The sequence below is a fragment of the Ceratotherium simum genome, chromosome 1 (genome assembly GCF_057802395.1).
Source record: "Ceratotherium simum simum isolate JZ-2026a chromosome 1, ASM5780239v1, whole genome shotgun sequence".
In the NCBI taxonomy this organism is placed as follows: Eukaryota; Metazoa; Chordata; class Mammalia; order Perissodactyla; family Rhinocerotidae; genus Ceratotherium; species Ceratotherium simum.
The window spans coordinates 36,752,463-36,768,368 of NC_141900.1; the positions used below are offsets into that span (position 1 = coordinate 36,752,463).

A 15,906-nucleotide genomic window follows, 5' to 3' on the forward strand; every position below is an offset into this window, starting at 1 on the left:
ATCAAAATATCATGCAGAGTACATAAAGGAAATACCAGGAGAAATAAAACTGACATTAATTGAGGACATTTTCATATGCCGGGGCAGTCACATATATTAACAACCCTTCCAAAACTTCCAGGTAAGCTCAGGGAGAATAGGTAACATATTCAAGGTCATTCAAGCTAGAAAGTTAGTGTACACTGGCTTTGTCCCCAACCCAGGTTCCCAAGCCCAGGCTCCTTTCAGATCACCATTGCTAAGGAGAAGCTCCAGTGAGGAGTGGGAGGGGAACAAGTTGACAGTATACTCCCAGTTGCGGCAGAGGGAACAAAGAGATCTGAAAAGCTATTCGGAGGCGGCGCGTGAGGTGGGCCTTGAAGGGTGAACCGGAGACTGGGCAGGCCAGTGCGGGGAAGAGGGAGGGACTTGCAGGCTAAGGCGATAATGAGAGCAACTGGATGCTCTCCCAATTCCTCGAGTCGAGGAATCAACCTAGGTTGAAAAACTGACGTCCGGTAGGTCCTCATCCACCCTCCCCTCAATCTTTTCCTTTGGGGCTTTTTAGCGTTCACCAATTCCACCAGTTATTTTTGCAACTTGAAAAAGCTCATTGTTTTAAAGCGACCACTGAGTCCTTTGGATGGTGGGTGGGGGTCTGACGGGGCGCCCCAGGCACACCCCTTGCCTCCCACCCTCTCAGCCAGGCCGCCATCTAGAGAGGGTTCGTCGCCGAGAAAGGGCGCTCTACCCGCCGGTTTTTCGCCTGCGGGACCCGGGGCCCGAGGCTTGGCCGGGGTCGCCCCCACCGCAGCGCGCAGGGCACCGCCGAGCCCAAGCGCACCTGCCCGGCGCGGCGGGGCTCGCGGCGCCTGCGCGGACCGACGTGCCCCACCCCCCCACCCCCCCTCCGGCTTGTGCCTCGCCGTGTGTTTACGTGGAGACGAAGATGGCGGCGGCGGTGACGCGCTGCTCGTGTGATTGAGGACGGTCAGCCAGTGAGCGCAGAGACTGGTTCCACCCCGGGCAGGGGGAGCGCCGGGCTAGGCCCTGCTCCCTGGGCCGCGGAGCTTGCAGTCTCACCTCTGTCTGAATCGACCTTTCCTTTCTATCGCCGACTCCCTCCCTGTCTTCCCCCAGCCTTCTCCGCAGAGGCCATGGAGGACGAGGAGAGACAGAAGAAGCTGGAGGCCGGCAAAGCGAAGGTAAGAGCCGGAGGCTGCCGGGCCCGCGGTGGGAGGCGGTGGCTGCGAAGCGGTGGGAGGGGGCCTGGGACGCGGGGATCGCAGCAGCCCCGGTGCGCTGCCGAGGAGGGAGGAGCTGCAGGTTCTGCATTTTCCCCTCGCCCTCCTTTTTCCTTTTCCAATTGAAAAAGCCTGGTGTTACTATCTAGCAGATGATACTTCCGTGGTGATTGGGTGGTGTGGTTCCTTTCTCGTGAATGCCCAAACAGAACCCCTCTTTTATTGTTCCGCTATAAACTGGTATTTATTGCTTCTAAATCTCCAACCTTTCACTTTTTTAGAGAGTTTTCCAGGTAGTGCAGGCATTGTGCTTTACAGGGTGGGGATTTGGGGCTTTCCTTTATTCGGTAGGGGATTTGTACGCTCATCGTCAGCTTGGCTTCTTAGGTGGCAAGCTGGCACTCTTGGGTGTGTGATTGGCCTGTGACAGCTGCCTCAGCAGTGGCTTGAGTATGCCACAAGTGCCAGCTGTGAACTTCGCTTTAGGGGCATTTTTAGAAGCGTGGCTTTGTATGTTTGTCTTGGGAGGTCTTTGTCATGGCATGCGCTTTTGTACTGTGTGGAATGTTATGCAGTATGTGAATGGAACTTCTGGGGTTGAAAGCTTCGCTATTTCCAAGAAACACCTATAGAATTCCTGTTTTAAATAACTGAATTGTTATATGTGTCTCGATGAGTCCCTGTTTTATGTGTGTATGAAAAAACCTGTAAAGCAAACGATACGAAATTATACTGGGCTTCATGAAAAATTTGACAGACAAAATATAAATTAAATAGTGTGTTTCTTTTAAAAATTACATATTTGAGCATATCTTCTGGGTGGCCTCAAAGGCTCCTTCCTCCCAAAATGAAGTTACCTTTTACAGTTTATATTCTATCTTATTAGCGATGATTGTTAGCAATCATACTTGGACAACAATTAAATTATAATATAGTTAACCGTTTTTTCTGTCTTTCCTTTCCGTCTCTCCAAATAAACAAACAAATAAATAAAGGAGACCAGGTTTATGATTTTGGTAATCATTGAAGGGCCATACTGCGGAGATGCAGTAGTAGATGCTCAACACAAATTTCTTAAATGAGTATGTGTATAAACTAGCTTCATGTTTGTAAAATAGAATACGCTTTTCCATAGCTCCTTCTATCTAAGGTCAAAGCTTAAGGCCAGGTAGATTATTACTTAGAATCTATAAATGGAGGGAAGAGGGAATCAAGGCATCTTCAGAAGCCCAAAGTTGTTTACATTTTTGCAATCTGAAGGTCAGAGCAAGCTCTGTGAATCCAAGCAAGTGGAGGTTAAGTGTGCACCTCCTTCCAAAAGCATTGAAGTTCTAATAGACATTTCGTTTGTTACCTAAAAATTTTTACTGCCTGCCCCAGAAGTATCTTTCCTAAATATATGTAAAGTAGTCCTACAAAACGTAGTTTACTTTGGACGACGCATTTCATAGTGGTTACAGGATTTATTTGAATTGCTTAGAGTTTGCAGAAAAGAATTCTAGTTTGTTTGTATGTGTTTTTTGTCTTTCGAAATTCTGCCTATGGAGTAAAAATCTTTTTCTTTTAACATTCACTTCTATTGTAGAAGATTATCTACTTCTAGTGTTGAGCCCAGTTTTTCCAGTAAGAAATAAATCTGTGAGACTTGTAAGGCAAGGTATGTTTGCTGGAGCATTAGCTATACAATATAAAAAGACTGGAAACAACCTTCAAAGACAGTATTAGAATCATTTTCTAGACTGTAAGTGTGATGGAATATTATGCAGCCATTAAGTTTATGAAGACTGATAGGAACATGGAAAATAAAGTGAAAACATCATCATCAGAAATACTGTATACATTATTTCATTTGTATAAACGTGTGCTTTTAGATTAGGACTTAAAAATTTTGGATTATAAATGTCAAGTCATTCAGCAAACCTGTATTGGAACTCTTGTTTGTTTGTTTTTTGTAAGGAAGATCAGCCCTGAGCTAACATCCATGCCAGTCCTCCTCTTTTTGCTGAGGAAGACTGGCCCTGGGCTAACATGTGTGCCCATCTTTCTCCACTTTATATGGGACGCCACCACAGCATGGCCTGACAAGCGGTGCATCGGTGCGCGCCCGGGATCCGAACCTGGGCCCCCAGCATCGGGGCGCACGCACTTAACTGCTACGCCACAGGGCCAGCCCCTTGGAACTCTTGTTTTATACTAAGGGTGGGAAATATAGAGGTGGTGACAGTCTCTGTTCTCTAGATGCTCACAGTTTAGTGAGAGAGACAGACACTGGGAGAGGAGGTACAGTAGGATTTTGGGTGAATTTTTTTATTTGTTAAAATGTGTTAAATGCTGCTACCTCGTTTTTAAGACTGTTTTACAAAGAAGGCTCTTGATATTAATGCAGCCTAGTATAATGCCTATCGAATAGTAGGAATTCAATAAATATTTGCTTAATGAATGAATGAGCAGAATGACTGTGGGTCGTTAATGGGTGCTACTTTACTAGCATGTTGTAATTTAATAACAGTAATCCAGAATTCTCTTAATGGGAATTCTCTCATTGCTGGTGTCAGAAATCACTTACAATGATCATTTCCAAACTTACATAGGTACTAGGTTCTCTAAATGTCTTGTTTGTTCATTGGGCCTAAATATTGTATTTGCTAATCTAGTTTTACAAACCACAATTTTAAAATTCTTGGTGTTTGGTAAGCTGTTCATTGAAAAATTTCCTTTCTGTATCCAGAACTTATAAGTGATCATTTTTTTAATGACTTGTCATGTATACAGTATAGTATACTTTATAAAATGTCTTATACCGACCAAAGTCTGCAGTGATAGGAGAATTTGTTGTTGTTAGTGCCCTTGAGTTGATTCTGACTCCTGGCAAGTCTGTATATGGCAGAGTGGAACCCTGTCTGGTCTTTTTGCGCCGTCTTCTCACCTTCTGGTGCTATATCAGACAATGCTCCGCTGCTATTCATAGGGTTTTCATGGCCAGTGTTTTTGGAAGTGGGTGGCCAAGTTCTTCTTCCTAGTCTGTCTTAGTCTGGAAGCTCTGCTGAAACCTGTCCACCATGGGTGACCCTGCTGGTATTTGAAATACTGGTGGCATAGCTTCCAGCATCACAGCAACATGCAGCCACCACAGTATGACAACCGACAGATGGGTGGTGTGGATCCCTGACCAGGAAACGAACCTGGGCCATGGTGGTGAAAGCACTGAATCTTAACCACTAGACCACCCCCAGGGCTGACTGATAGGAGAATAAATTTTGGTATATGTAGCCATTAAAATAATTCTACAAAGACCTCTTGAGTTGGGAAAATGCCCACAAATAATGCCAGGTTAATAAAAATTTTACCAAAAAATATATATGTACATATTTATGTATGAAGATACCCGAAAAAAAAAAATGCAGCGAGGTGTAAATGAAAGTTATCTCTGGGTGCTGGGTATAGGCAATTTTAATTTTCTTTACACTTTTAGTATTTTCCAAATTCTGTACAATATACTTCTATGATCAGTAAAAAAATGTTTAAATGCCATTTTTAAAAACAGTAAAAGCTTATCAGATATAGTGTAATGAAGAACACATTATATTGTATGATCACTATACAGAACAAGAAAATGAGGCACAGAATAACTAGGTTTCCTAAGGGCCCTCACTTTAGTGTGGTCCTGGAACTATAATTCTTATTCCAGTGCTGTTTGTGTTATATCGTTGGGATTCTATATTATTAGACATTTATGGATCTCTTTCTGTTTTTGTAGTTCTTATCCTTTTTCCTTGCTGCCAGTTCTCATTGCCACGGACATGCTCATCTTGCCTTGCTCCTTCTCATCTTCCTCTTCCCCTAACTTGCTGTTTTAGATTTGCTGTGGCTAGAGAACCCAGTTACTGAGTTCGATAGAATGGTTTATAAAAAGCAAGGGCTGATGGGGCCTGGTGAATGGGCTTTATGATAGTTTTTCTGCTACTTGTTGGTCTTTTGGTTTGCTGTTGGGTCCTCAGCTACTTCTTCAGTGTTGATGTAGCAAGAAGCCTGACCCGTGGAGATGTGAGACATGACTGCGTTATTAAGTAAATATTTTCAGAGCTGGGCTAACCCCATTTACAAGGTGCTGACGGGGATGGCACTACATAGACTGTCCTTGTGTTGAACCAAACGATTCTAACTCCACTTTAAATGATGTAATGTTTTTCCAAGTAAAATTATTTACAATATTATATAAAGTAAGTATTGTAATATTAGTGAACGAAACTAGAGGACAGTTGTGTATTTAGTATAAAATTATTACTTCTGTAAATTCACATTATGTATACTTTTTAACATTCTACTAACGTAGCAGAATTCCGTAAAACCAAGGTTTTCCACCAACTATTTAGAATTTTATATAATTGGCATTATTTGGTGCATAATTATTAAATTTTTGCCTATTGCATTCTGTAAGTATTAATTATATGATTTTTATTTGTTTAATGAGCATTTTCAGTTTGAAAAATAGTGCCAATTGTATGCAAAAAGGACAGTGCTCTGTACAAGCTGTATATTAGGTTGATAGCTGGACTTTTCAATTCCTGTTTCCACTCTCATAGGCAGTTAGTTATAGTGTAATATTATTCTTTGCATATTTCAGATACACTGCTCCATCATTAAGAAAGTTGCTCTCTATCTCTGTTTAAGTAAACTTTCTAGTTTTTTATTCTGTGACATAGCTTAGCTTTCAAAGTGGATACAGCAGTTTGATAACCTTCATCGACATTTATTACAATAGTGTTGCATTGTCTGTGACTTAAAAACTAATTCATGACTTTCAGTCTTTGTTGAAAAAAACAAAAAACATGATTTTTATATTATGAGTTTTAAGAGAGATAATATGGAGGAAAGAATGGGCAGAACAGGCTTCTTTTTTTTTTTTTTATTTTCCCCCCAAGGCCCCAGTAAATAGTTGTATGTCATAGCTGCACATCCTTCTAGTTGCTGTATGTGGAACACGGCCTCTGCATGGCCGGAGAAGCGGTGCGTTGGTGCACGCCCGGGATCTGAACCTGGGCCGCCAGCAGCGGAGCGCGCACACTTAACCGCTAAGCCACGGGGCCGGCTCGCGAACAGGCTTCTTGAAGTGTGTATTTAAGAAACGTTTCTAAGGTGAATCCAAGAAATGGCAGGAACAGGGATGGAAAAGTGATAGGATAAAAGAGCCATAAGATCGGTGAAGGAAGGAGGTCTGTGGTGACCCGTCAGTGAAACCAAAAGTCGAATGAGCATGTGGAAAAAAGGAAGCGAAAAAGACAGGATATATCCAAGTGACTGTAATATGACAAGATTGGGGCAAAAATTATTTTCAAATAAAAACACTTCATTTTTATATATAATAAAGTTTCTAAGAGCTAAACTATGACTGCAAAATATTTCTCTATTATAGGCTACTGATTATTGAAATGTAAGTGAATTTCTTCTAATATGGAAGCTAGAAAAAGTTCTCATGGTAAGTTGTTAAACATTAAATAAGGAACATTATTTATATTTATTTCTCAATGAGTCCACTAAAATTGAAATTAGGCATCATTTCATTGATTAGCATCTCTTTAAAAACTTAAAACTTTTGGAAAAGCTTCAGAATTTTAAAAAGTTTGTTTATAAAGGTTGTTTTGTATCTGGTGTATGTGTGTGTGCATGTGTGTATGAATTTATAATACTGCTGTTTGGCATACCAGAAAAGGCACTAGGACTTTGGAGACATTTATTTGTTTATTTGTTCAACTGACATTTTTGACTGCCTACGACTGCAGCTATGGACTTTTACTTAGCAGGCATTTATTTAAATTATCACAAATTCTGGGGCCTTTTTGTTTGTGGAAATAAATAATCTGTTACAATACATGAATCTCAACAGATGTTTTGAAGAATAAATGAGATAATGATTGAAAGCTTTTTAAGTTCTTCTGGTGCTGGATGTAAAGAAGTGATTTTTTTTTTTTTTAGTTGAGGTGAAATTCACATAAAGCATCTTAAAACAAACAATTCACTGGTGTCTAGTACGTACACATTATTGTGCAACTACCACTTCTATCTAGTTCCAAAACGTTTTTATCATTCTAGAATAAAACCCTGTACTCCTTAAGTAGATACTCTCCATTCCCTCCTCCCCCAGCCTCTAACAACCACCCATCTGCTTTCTGTTTCTATGGGTTTACCTATTCCAGATATTTCATATAAATGGAATCATATAATATTTGACCCTTATTGTCTGGCTTTTTTTGCTTAGTATAATGTTTACGAGGTTCATCCATGTTGTTGTATATATTAGTACTTCCTTCCTTTTTATGGCTAAATAATATTCCATTGTATATATATGTACCACATTTGTTTATTCATTCATTGATGGGGCATTTCAGATGTTTTCACCTTTGGCTATTGTTAATAGTACTGCTGTGAACATTTGTATATAAGTATTTGAGTACCTGTTTTCATTTCTCTTGGGTATATACCTAGGAGTGGAATTACTGGATTGTATAGTAATTCTGTGTTTTTTGAGGAACTGCCAAAGTGTTTTCCATAGTGGCTGTACCATTTTACATTCCCACTGGCAGTGTATGAGGTTCCAATTTCCCCATATCCTCACCAACACTTGTTTTTCCTTTTTTTAATTATAGGCATTCTAGCGGGCAAAAAGTAGTATCTCATTCTGGTTTTGATTTATAATTTCCTAATGACTAAGGACGTTGAGCATCTTTTCATGTACTGTTGGCCATTTGCCTCTCTTCTTTGAAGAAATGTCTATTCAAGTCCTTTCCCCATTTTTTAATTGGGTTGCTAATTGTAATATTATTATTTATTATATATGTTTTTCTATATACGTAGAGAGATTGAGAACACGTGTACTTAGGCAGGTGCGAGAGAGGGGCAGACAGAGAGACACACATCTTCAGTAGGATTATCTTTCATCTTGGTTTTTTTTCCTAGGCCTTCTGGGCTCTGCCAATATTTAAACTGTTGCTTCCTTTGAATAATAGATTCTTTTTTTGTGTGTGAGGAAGATCAGCCCTGAGCTAACATCCATGCCAATCCTCCTCTTTTTGCTGAGGAAGACCAGCTCTGAGCTAACATCTATTGCCAATCCTACTCCTTTTTTCCCCCCAAAGTCCCAGTAGATAGTTGTATGTCATAGGTGCACATCCTTCTAGTTGCTGTATGTGGGACGCGGCCTCAGCATGGCTGGACAAGCGGTGTGTCCGTGCGCGCCCGGGATCCGAACCCAGGCCGCCAGTAGCGGAGCGCGCGCACTTAACCGATAAGCTATGGGGCTGGCCTGAATAATAGATTCTTGGGGAGTTGATTAGAGCATGATGCTGAGTTTGCTTTCTCTGTGGGCCAGTGAGTCATTCCATTCCATGGCCAACTGTTTTATAAGTACGTGCAGTTGGTTTTCGAGGCACCTGTTGAGTTTTTGGCTTGATTGTTTACCAATCCATTTTCACTGTGAGAAAAAAAATAACCTAGTCTTCTTCAGTAGCAAAAAGGCCTGTCGTTTTCGTATGTGAGCACAATAGACCTGTACAGGTATTTTACTAGTGTCAGATATTTTTGTTGTCATATCGACTCCCCCTTTACGTCTCATTTTTTTGTGGTAGTGGTCACCAAAATATAACTTAGGATACTTAATGCTCGTCTGGGTATGCTGCATAAAGCTTTGGTTGATTTGCACATGGGTTTAATGCTATTTAAAAACTTAGCATTGTTCCTGAAGTGGTTTTGCCTAGGTTATTTAAATCTGTAGATTCTTTTGTACCATAAAAAATTCCTTTATCCTTTTTGTTCATGAACAGTGTAGTGTTTGTTTTCGGTTGCCATCGGTTATGATTCTTGTCGTGGTTTGCTATTCACTGAGATTTTTATGTGGTCTGAAAGTTTCTCTGTCTGTCTAACGTTTTTTTCCTTTTAAGAGATCATTTCTTAAAGCTCTCAAAGTAATTTTTTTTCCTTTTAAGAGATCATTTCTTAAAGCCTCCAAAGTTATTACTTTGACTAGTAAGAACTACACTAAATTTTACTATTCAAAATGCTAATCTATAAAAATTTGAATTTATAAATTGTATTGATTGAGTAGATTCCCTGGTTTACAAATCTCTGAAAACTAATAGGGTTTAAAGTCTAGAATCTCTTTCCTTCTATTTCTTGATACTGAACAGACTACAGAATTCCTTGTTTACTAAGGATCATTCATTGTGAGCTCTGTGATTAGGCTGTATTTATTCCTTAAGGGTCTCACTTTTATTCAAGTTGATAGTGCCTTATTGTTTCCCCAGAGAAGTTAGGGACAGGGACCAATTATAACTAAAAATATTCTCCCTATTTGTCAAGAATCAAATTTAATGTATGAAAGTGTGTGAGGGAGATGCAGGTGATTGTGATGAGCATGGGGCAGTGATCTCAGTTAATTACCACACCATTTACGGTCTGTTGACTGTATGTATATGTTGATTTCTTAGGTGAGATAAATAAGTAGATGCTCTAAAGGGCAAAGGTATTAGAAAATGTGTAAAAACTACATTAGCAAATATTGGTTGGGAGTTTGTATATGAAATGATGGGTTTGGGCTGAAAGTTATTGAAACTATTTTCTGTTCATAGACAACTTATATTTTTTGTGTAGAATCTTTTATATTTGCCAAACTAATATTGAAAATACATGTTTGAGCATTTCTACTCAGTGACTTCCCTTTGACAAGAGAACTTCCACTTTTCCATTTCAACCAATAGCAATTTTTATAATAGAGTTTGAGAAAAAGAGAAGATAATAATTTGGGATTTTTTTTTAATTGGTAAGAATATATATTTTTTTAAAAATTCAAAGAGTGAAATACAATATAAGTAATTTTAATAGGCCTCACGGTTTTAATCTTATGAGAGAAGAGTCCGTAGTCTTTTCCTCTAGGATTTGGATTTAAAATTTTTTAATATTCTGGTTTTCTCTTTTCTATCTCATGCACCATCATATTTTTGATTCTCAGTAGTTTCTACCTAATCAGAAAGTGTCTCAGTTGAAAACTAAAATCCTTTGAATTATTCTGTGATTATTTTCCTATATCCTGCCTACTCATAACCCAATCCCATTAATTTTTTTATTCAAAATTTGTCTCATACTGAGCCTTTTACTTCCCATTTTAACACCTCTACGCAATAAAATCAGGCCCACCTTACCTCACCTTCTATTTGGTTTCTCTGACTCACTTTCCTTTACCTTTTGGATCCAACCAATCACCACATTTTGCTGAGTTTACCTTCTAAATATTTCTTATAATTTTATTTATTTTTTCCCCCAAAGCCCCAGTAGATAGTTGTACGTCATAGCTGCACATCCTTCTAGCTGCTGTATGTGGGACGCGGCCTTAGCATGGCCGGAGAAGCGGTGCGTCGGTGTGCACCTGGGATCCGAACCCGGGCCGCCAGCAGCGGAGTAGGCGCACTTAACCACTAAGCCATGGAGCCGGCCCTAAATAGTTCTTGACTTATCCCCACTTCTCTTTCTACCTCATTTTCTCTCACTTGGACAATGGGAAGGTGGACAGTGGAAGAAAGAAGAGTATGAATTCAATAATAATAGTAGCTACGAGTTTTTGAGCACTTTCTAATGCTAGGCATTATGCTAAGGGTGTTACATTTATTCTTTTGTTTAATCCTTATAACTATTCTAAGAATTGGGAATACTGTTGCTATCCCTGTTTTATAGGTGGGAAAACTAGAAAGGTTAAGTAATTTGCACAAAGTCATAGTGGTAGAGCAAGGATTCAGTCAAACCCAGTCTGTCTGACTCAAGAAATTGTGTTCTTAACTTTAACCCTACACTGGCTCATATTTCCTTGATCAGTGTTTAGGAGGTAGGATTGAGAGGCCTTGGTAATTGATTGTAAAGGGTAAGAAAGATGCTATGGTCTGAATGTTTGTGTCCCCCCAAAGTTCATATGGTGAAATCCTAATCCCCAAGGTGATGGTATTGGGAGATGGGGCCTTTGGGAGCTGATTAGGTCATGAGGGAAGAACCCTCATGAATGCTATTACTGCCCTTAAAAAGAGAGATCCTTTGCCCCTTCCACCATGTGAGGATTTATAGGGAAAAGATAGCCATCTTTGAACTAGAAGGTGGGCTCTCACTAGACACCAAATCTACTGGCACCCTGATCTTGGACTTCCAGCTTCCAGAACTGTGAGAAACAAATTTTGCTGCTTATACACCACCTAGTCTATGGTGTTTTGTAATAGCAGCCCAAACAGACTAAGACTAGGAGTGATTCCAGTTCTCTGACTTGAATAACTGAAGGTATATAGATGCTAGTCTCTGAGATAGGGAACATGGATGAATTTGGGGGAAAGGGAGGGTTTGAGTGAAATGGATCTCTGAGATAGGAAATGTGGGCATGTTTGGAGGGAAATAAATGTTTGACTAAGATGAAGATGAGTTTTATTTTGGATATATTGAGTTGGAGGTGCCTATAGGACATCCTAGAGCAGTGGTCCAGTGTAAAATTGAATGTGAGTCTGGAGCTTAAGAAAGAAGCCCATGCTAGATATAATATTTGGTTTAAAGATACTAGCTGACACTCTGGGAGTGGGGAGTTCACTCAGGAAGAAGATTAAGTGGAATGCAGACTGAGAGTTGAATCCTGTGGAAGTACCCATGTTTAAAAGGCAGGTGAAGTATATGCAAAGGAGACTGAGACACAAACTATTCACAAAGCTAGGAGATGCTGATGTCTTTGAAACTAAGGGGAGACAGAGTTTCAAGTAAGGAGTGGCCAGTTGTCAAAAATGAGATATCAGATGTGATGGAGACTTGAAAAGTGACCTTTAGCTTTAGCAACAGTTAATCAGAAAGGAAAATATAGAATTCAGATTGCTTGTGGGATGAAGAATGAATGAGAATCAGGAAAAGGTGGTGAATGCTGCCTACTTGATCGAAGATTTTGTTGTGAAAAGCACTGTAATTGTAGTGGTTATTGGCTTGGACTAGACCAGACCGTGTGGGATTAAATCCTGGCTCTGCAATTTATTAGCTTTGTGACTTTAGGCAAGTTACTTAACCTCTCTGTACCTCCGTTCCCCGTCTGGAAAATGAGAACAATGATAATACTTGCCTTGGGGTTGTTGTGAGGATTCAGCTAATACATATAAAGCACTTAGAACATTGTCAGACTATAAAAAGTGTTCAAGAAGCATTAGCGGGGCTGGCCCTGTGGATTAGTGGTTAAGTGCGCGCGCTCCGCTACTGGCGGCCCGGGTTTGGATCCTGGGCACGCACCGTCGCACCGCTTCTCCAGCCATGCCGAGGCCATGTCCCACATATAACAACTAGCAGTATGTGCAACAATGAGATACATCTATCTACTGGGGCTTTTGGGGGGGTGGGGAAGGAGGAGGATTGGCAATAGATGTTAGCTCAGAGCCAGTCTTCCTCAGCAAAAAGAGGAGGGTTAGCATGGGTGTTCGCTCAGGGCTGATCTTCCTCACACACACACAAAAAAAGAAGTATTAGCCACCGTCATCATCCTCCTCCTCCTCATGCTAGAGCATAGAGGATTAAGCTGTATAGCAGAAATTTAGATTGGAGAAATAGGCTGGGATCAGATAATCAGGAGCCATATGTTTCATTTAAAGTAGTATGAATTTTATCCTAAAAGTAGCAGAAAAATGTTAAAGAATGTATATTTGGTATGTTTAACTCTGAAGAGGTTATTCCTTTCCCAAAAATATATTCCTTATTCAGGTAGGTATGCTGCCACCAGGTGGCAGTTATGTGTATTGCTATACAGATGAAGTAGTAAAATCATGTGTTTTTTTTAGTATAAAATGTTGACTTGAGTAAAATAGCTAAATGTAAACACCTAGGAGGGCTTTTTTTGTTCCCAAAACACTGAGATTAGTTAAGAGAAGGAGAGAGAATAGAGAGTTATTGTAAAGATAGGTTTCACAAGAAGAGAAGTATAGTTGGGCCTCATGGGAAACTGAAAAACCGTTTGGAACCAATGCCATTCTCTCTATCATCTCTTATCTCACTTTCACAATATCTGATTCTCCTCTCTTTGCAGATCAGCTTCTTTTGCCTGTACATCAGTTTGCATAGACCAAAATTTATAGGATGAGTCCCCAATTCTGTTCTATTCAATCGAATTGTTTCCCACTATATACACTTAAAAAATAAATAAAGGGGAGAGAAAAATTATTTCAATAGTGGCAGCAAATCTATTCATAGGGTAAGCATCTAGCCTAGTGGTTTCCAAACTTTGCTGCACAATAGAAGCACCTGGGAAGCTTCAAACAATTTTGAAGCCTAGGTCACACTCCATCCCCAAATCAGAAAATCTGGGGTGGGATCCAGGACTCACTGTTTTTTAAAGATCCTCAATGTGTGGTAAAGTTTGGGACCCACTGACATAGCCACTTTGTGTGATGCTGCAACACTGAGTGATTATATATCATAAACTCTTACAAGCCAGCTACCTTACTTAGTGTGCAACTGAAGAAGTAGGGATGATTTAATATTAGAAGGAAAACTGGCTGTGTTGGATACAGAGAAAAGTATTTCAGTCTGCAATGTGACTAGTAGGTTGATCATGTAAATTGTACTTCATAGGTGATTTTAGAGATATTTATAGATTTATATGATTATTGTATCATGGACTAATTTTAGTTAGTATAGTATTAGTATTTAATTAGTAATAAGTATTAATAAAAAATACTTAAATATTTTTCACCTACAAAAGAATACATGTAAAATGTATAGGTGAGATAAATGATTTAAACTACCTTTATGCCTATCGCCCAGCTTAAGAAATATACACATTCAGATCATCATGGTGGCATGAGAGGTTCCCTTTGTCTCTCCCTTTCAATCTACAGGAAGTAAAACATCCATAACCCAACAAAGGCTACACTGCCCAGCACACCAGGATGCTGGAGAGATCTACACATCAATGCATACAAAAGTAGGTGGATTGGAGCGTATAGAGGAGTCGAAACGTGGGAACAGTGGAGGCAGTGCCCAGGATCCTGGGCCTTGGTGGCTGAGCCAGCCACCCCCACCCCAGAGAACCCGGTGGACAGCAGCAGAGGCTCACATGTGACTGTGTCCAGCCAGCCATGGCAGCATCTGTGGCCACAGGAAGTGGAACAGCAGTGGAGGTAGAGCCCCATGATCCCGGGCCCCTGGCTGCGCTCAGAGCCTGATAGTAGCGGAGGTGTGCACACAACTCTCACATCTCAACGGGAGCAATGCTGGCAGCCACAAGGTAACAGGCAACAGCAGAGGCGGTGCCCCACAAACCCGGCTCCCTCCCACCGCCACCGTGGTGGTGCTTTCAATCCAGGTGATCCTAGATGTAGTGGAGGCGTCAACCATCCCTGTACTCCTGGCATCAAAGCCAGTGACTGCAGCAACACCGGCAACAGCAAGGCATCAGTGACCCCCAGAGGTACAGGCAGCAATGACAAGGATACTGGTGACACCCTGAATAGAGGCAGTGGGGGGTGGAAGGTGTTAATCCTCAAATATAGTGAGAGGCTGCTGAGATAAGAGAAACCAAAAACTAGCGCTATAGTACCACCTACTGAAAAACGAAAGGCCTCTAATCTCCAGCTGGTTGAAAAGGTCAAATGAAAACAAACAAAGCTATACCTAAATAAGAAAAGTGTTTGCTACAACAAATGTACCAGCAGAGGAATAACTTAGCAAGCACCTCAAAAGCCTTGGTAACATGGCATCACAAAAAGAAAATAACAGTTCTCCAGAAACCAAACATAAAGTCATGGAAGATTGTGATCTAACTGATAAAGAATTCAAAATAGCTGTCATGAAGAAACTCAAAGAGCTACAAGAAAACTCAGAAAAGCAGGTCAATGAACTCAGGAATAAAATCAATGAACAGAAGGAATACTTTACCACAGAGATTGAAACTCTAAAAAAAAGAACCAAACAAATTCTGGAGCTGAAGAACTCAATAAATGAGATGAAGAATGCATTAGAAAGCATTGGAAATAGAGCAGACCATATGGAAGAGAGAATTAGCAAGCTTGAAGATAGAAATGTAGAAATGATGCAGGTAGAAGAGGAGAGAGAACTAAGATTTTTAAAAAATGTAGAAAATCTCTGAGAATTATCCGACTCCATTAGAAAGGACAACTTAAGGATAATGGGTATCCCAGAAGGAGAAGAGAGAGAGAAGGGAGCCGAGAGCTTATTTAAAGAAATAATAGCTGAGAACTTCCCAAACCTGGGGAAGGAACTGGATGTACAAATCTGTGAAGTTAGTAGAGCACCCAATTATCTCAGCATAAAAAGACCTGCTACAAGACACATTGATAATAAAATTGTCAAGTCAATGACAAAGACTATTAAAGGCAGCCAGGGGAAAAAAAGCAGTAACCTACAAGGGAACCCTCGTTAGGCTATCAGCAGATTTCTCAGCAGAAATGGCCTGGAGTAGTGCAATGATATATATTCAAAATATTGAAAGATAAAAACTGTCAGCCAAGAATACTCTGTCACTCTATCCAGCAAAGTTATCTTTCAAATAGGAAGGAGAAAGAAAGGCTTTCCCAGACAAACAAAAGCTGAGGGAGTTCATCGTCACTAGACCTGCTGTACAAGAAATGTTGAAAGGAGCTCTCCTCCTGAAACGAAAAGGCAGAGGTATACAAAG

At 40.3% G+C, this 15,906-nt stretch overlaps 1 protein-coding gene across 12 annotated transcripts in view; it reads left to right on the plus strand.

The window, feature by feature from the left end:
- The first annotated feature begins 442 nt into the window (after positions 1–442).
- The window catches only part of AKAP9 (A-kinase anchoring protein 9), a 152,521-nt gene continuing 137,057 nt past the window's right edge, over positions 443–15,906 (plus strand). For 10 of the 12 annotated variants that reach the window (XR_015548901.1, XM_087419248.1, XM_087418686.1 and 7 more), the window contains exon 1: positions 929–1,184. Coding sequence is in view for 11 of the 12 variants with exons in the window: in XM_087419248.1 (XP_087275374.1) it covers positions 1,137–1,184 (48 nt within the window). In the remaining variant the exon portion in view is untranslated. Of the gene's footprint in view, positions 498–928; positions 1,185–6,647; positions 6,700–15,906 lie in introns of those variants that run through there. The other 2 variants (XM_087418649.1, XM_087418839.1) reach the window with 2 other exon arrangements.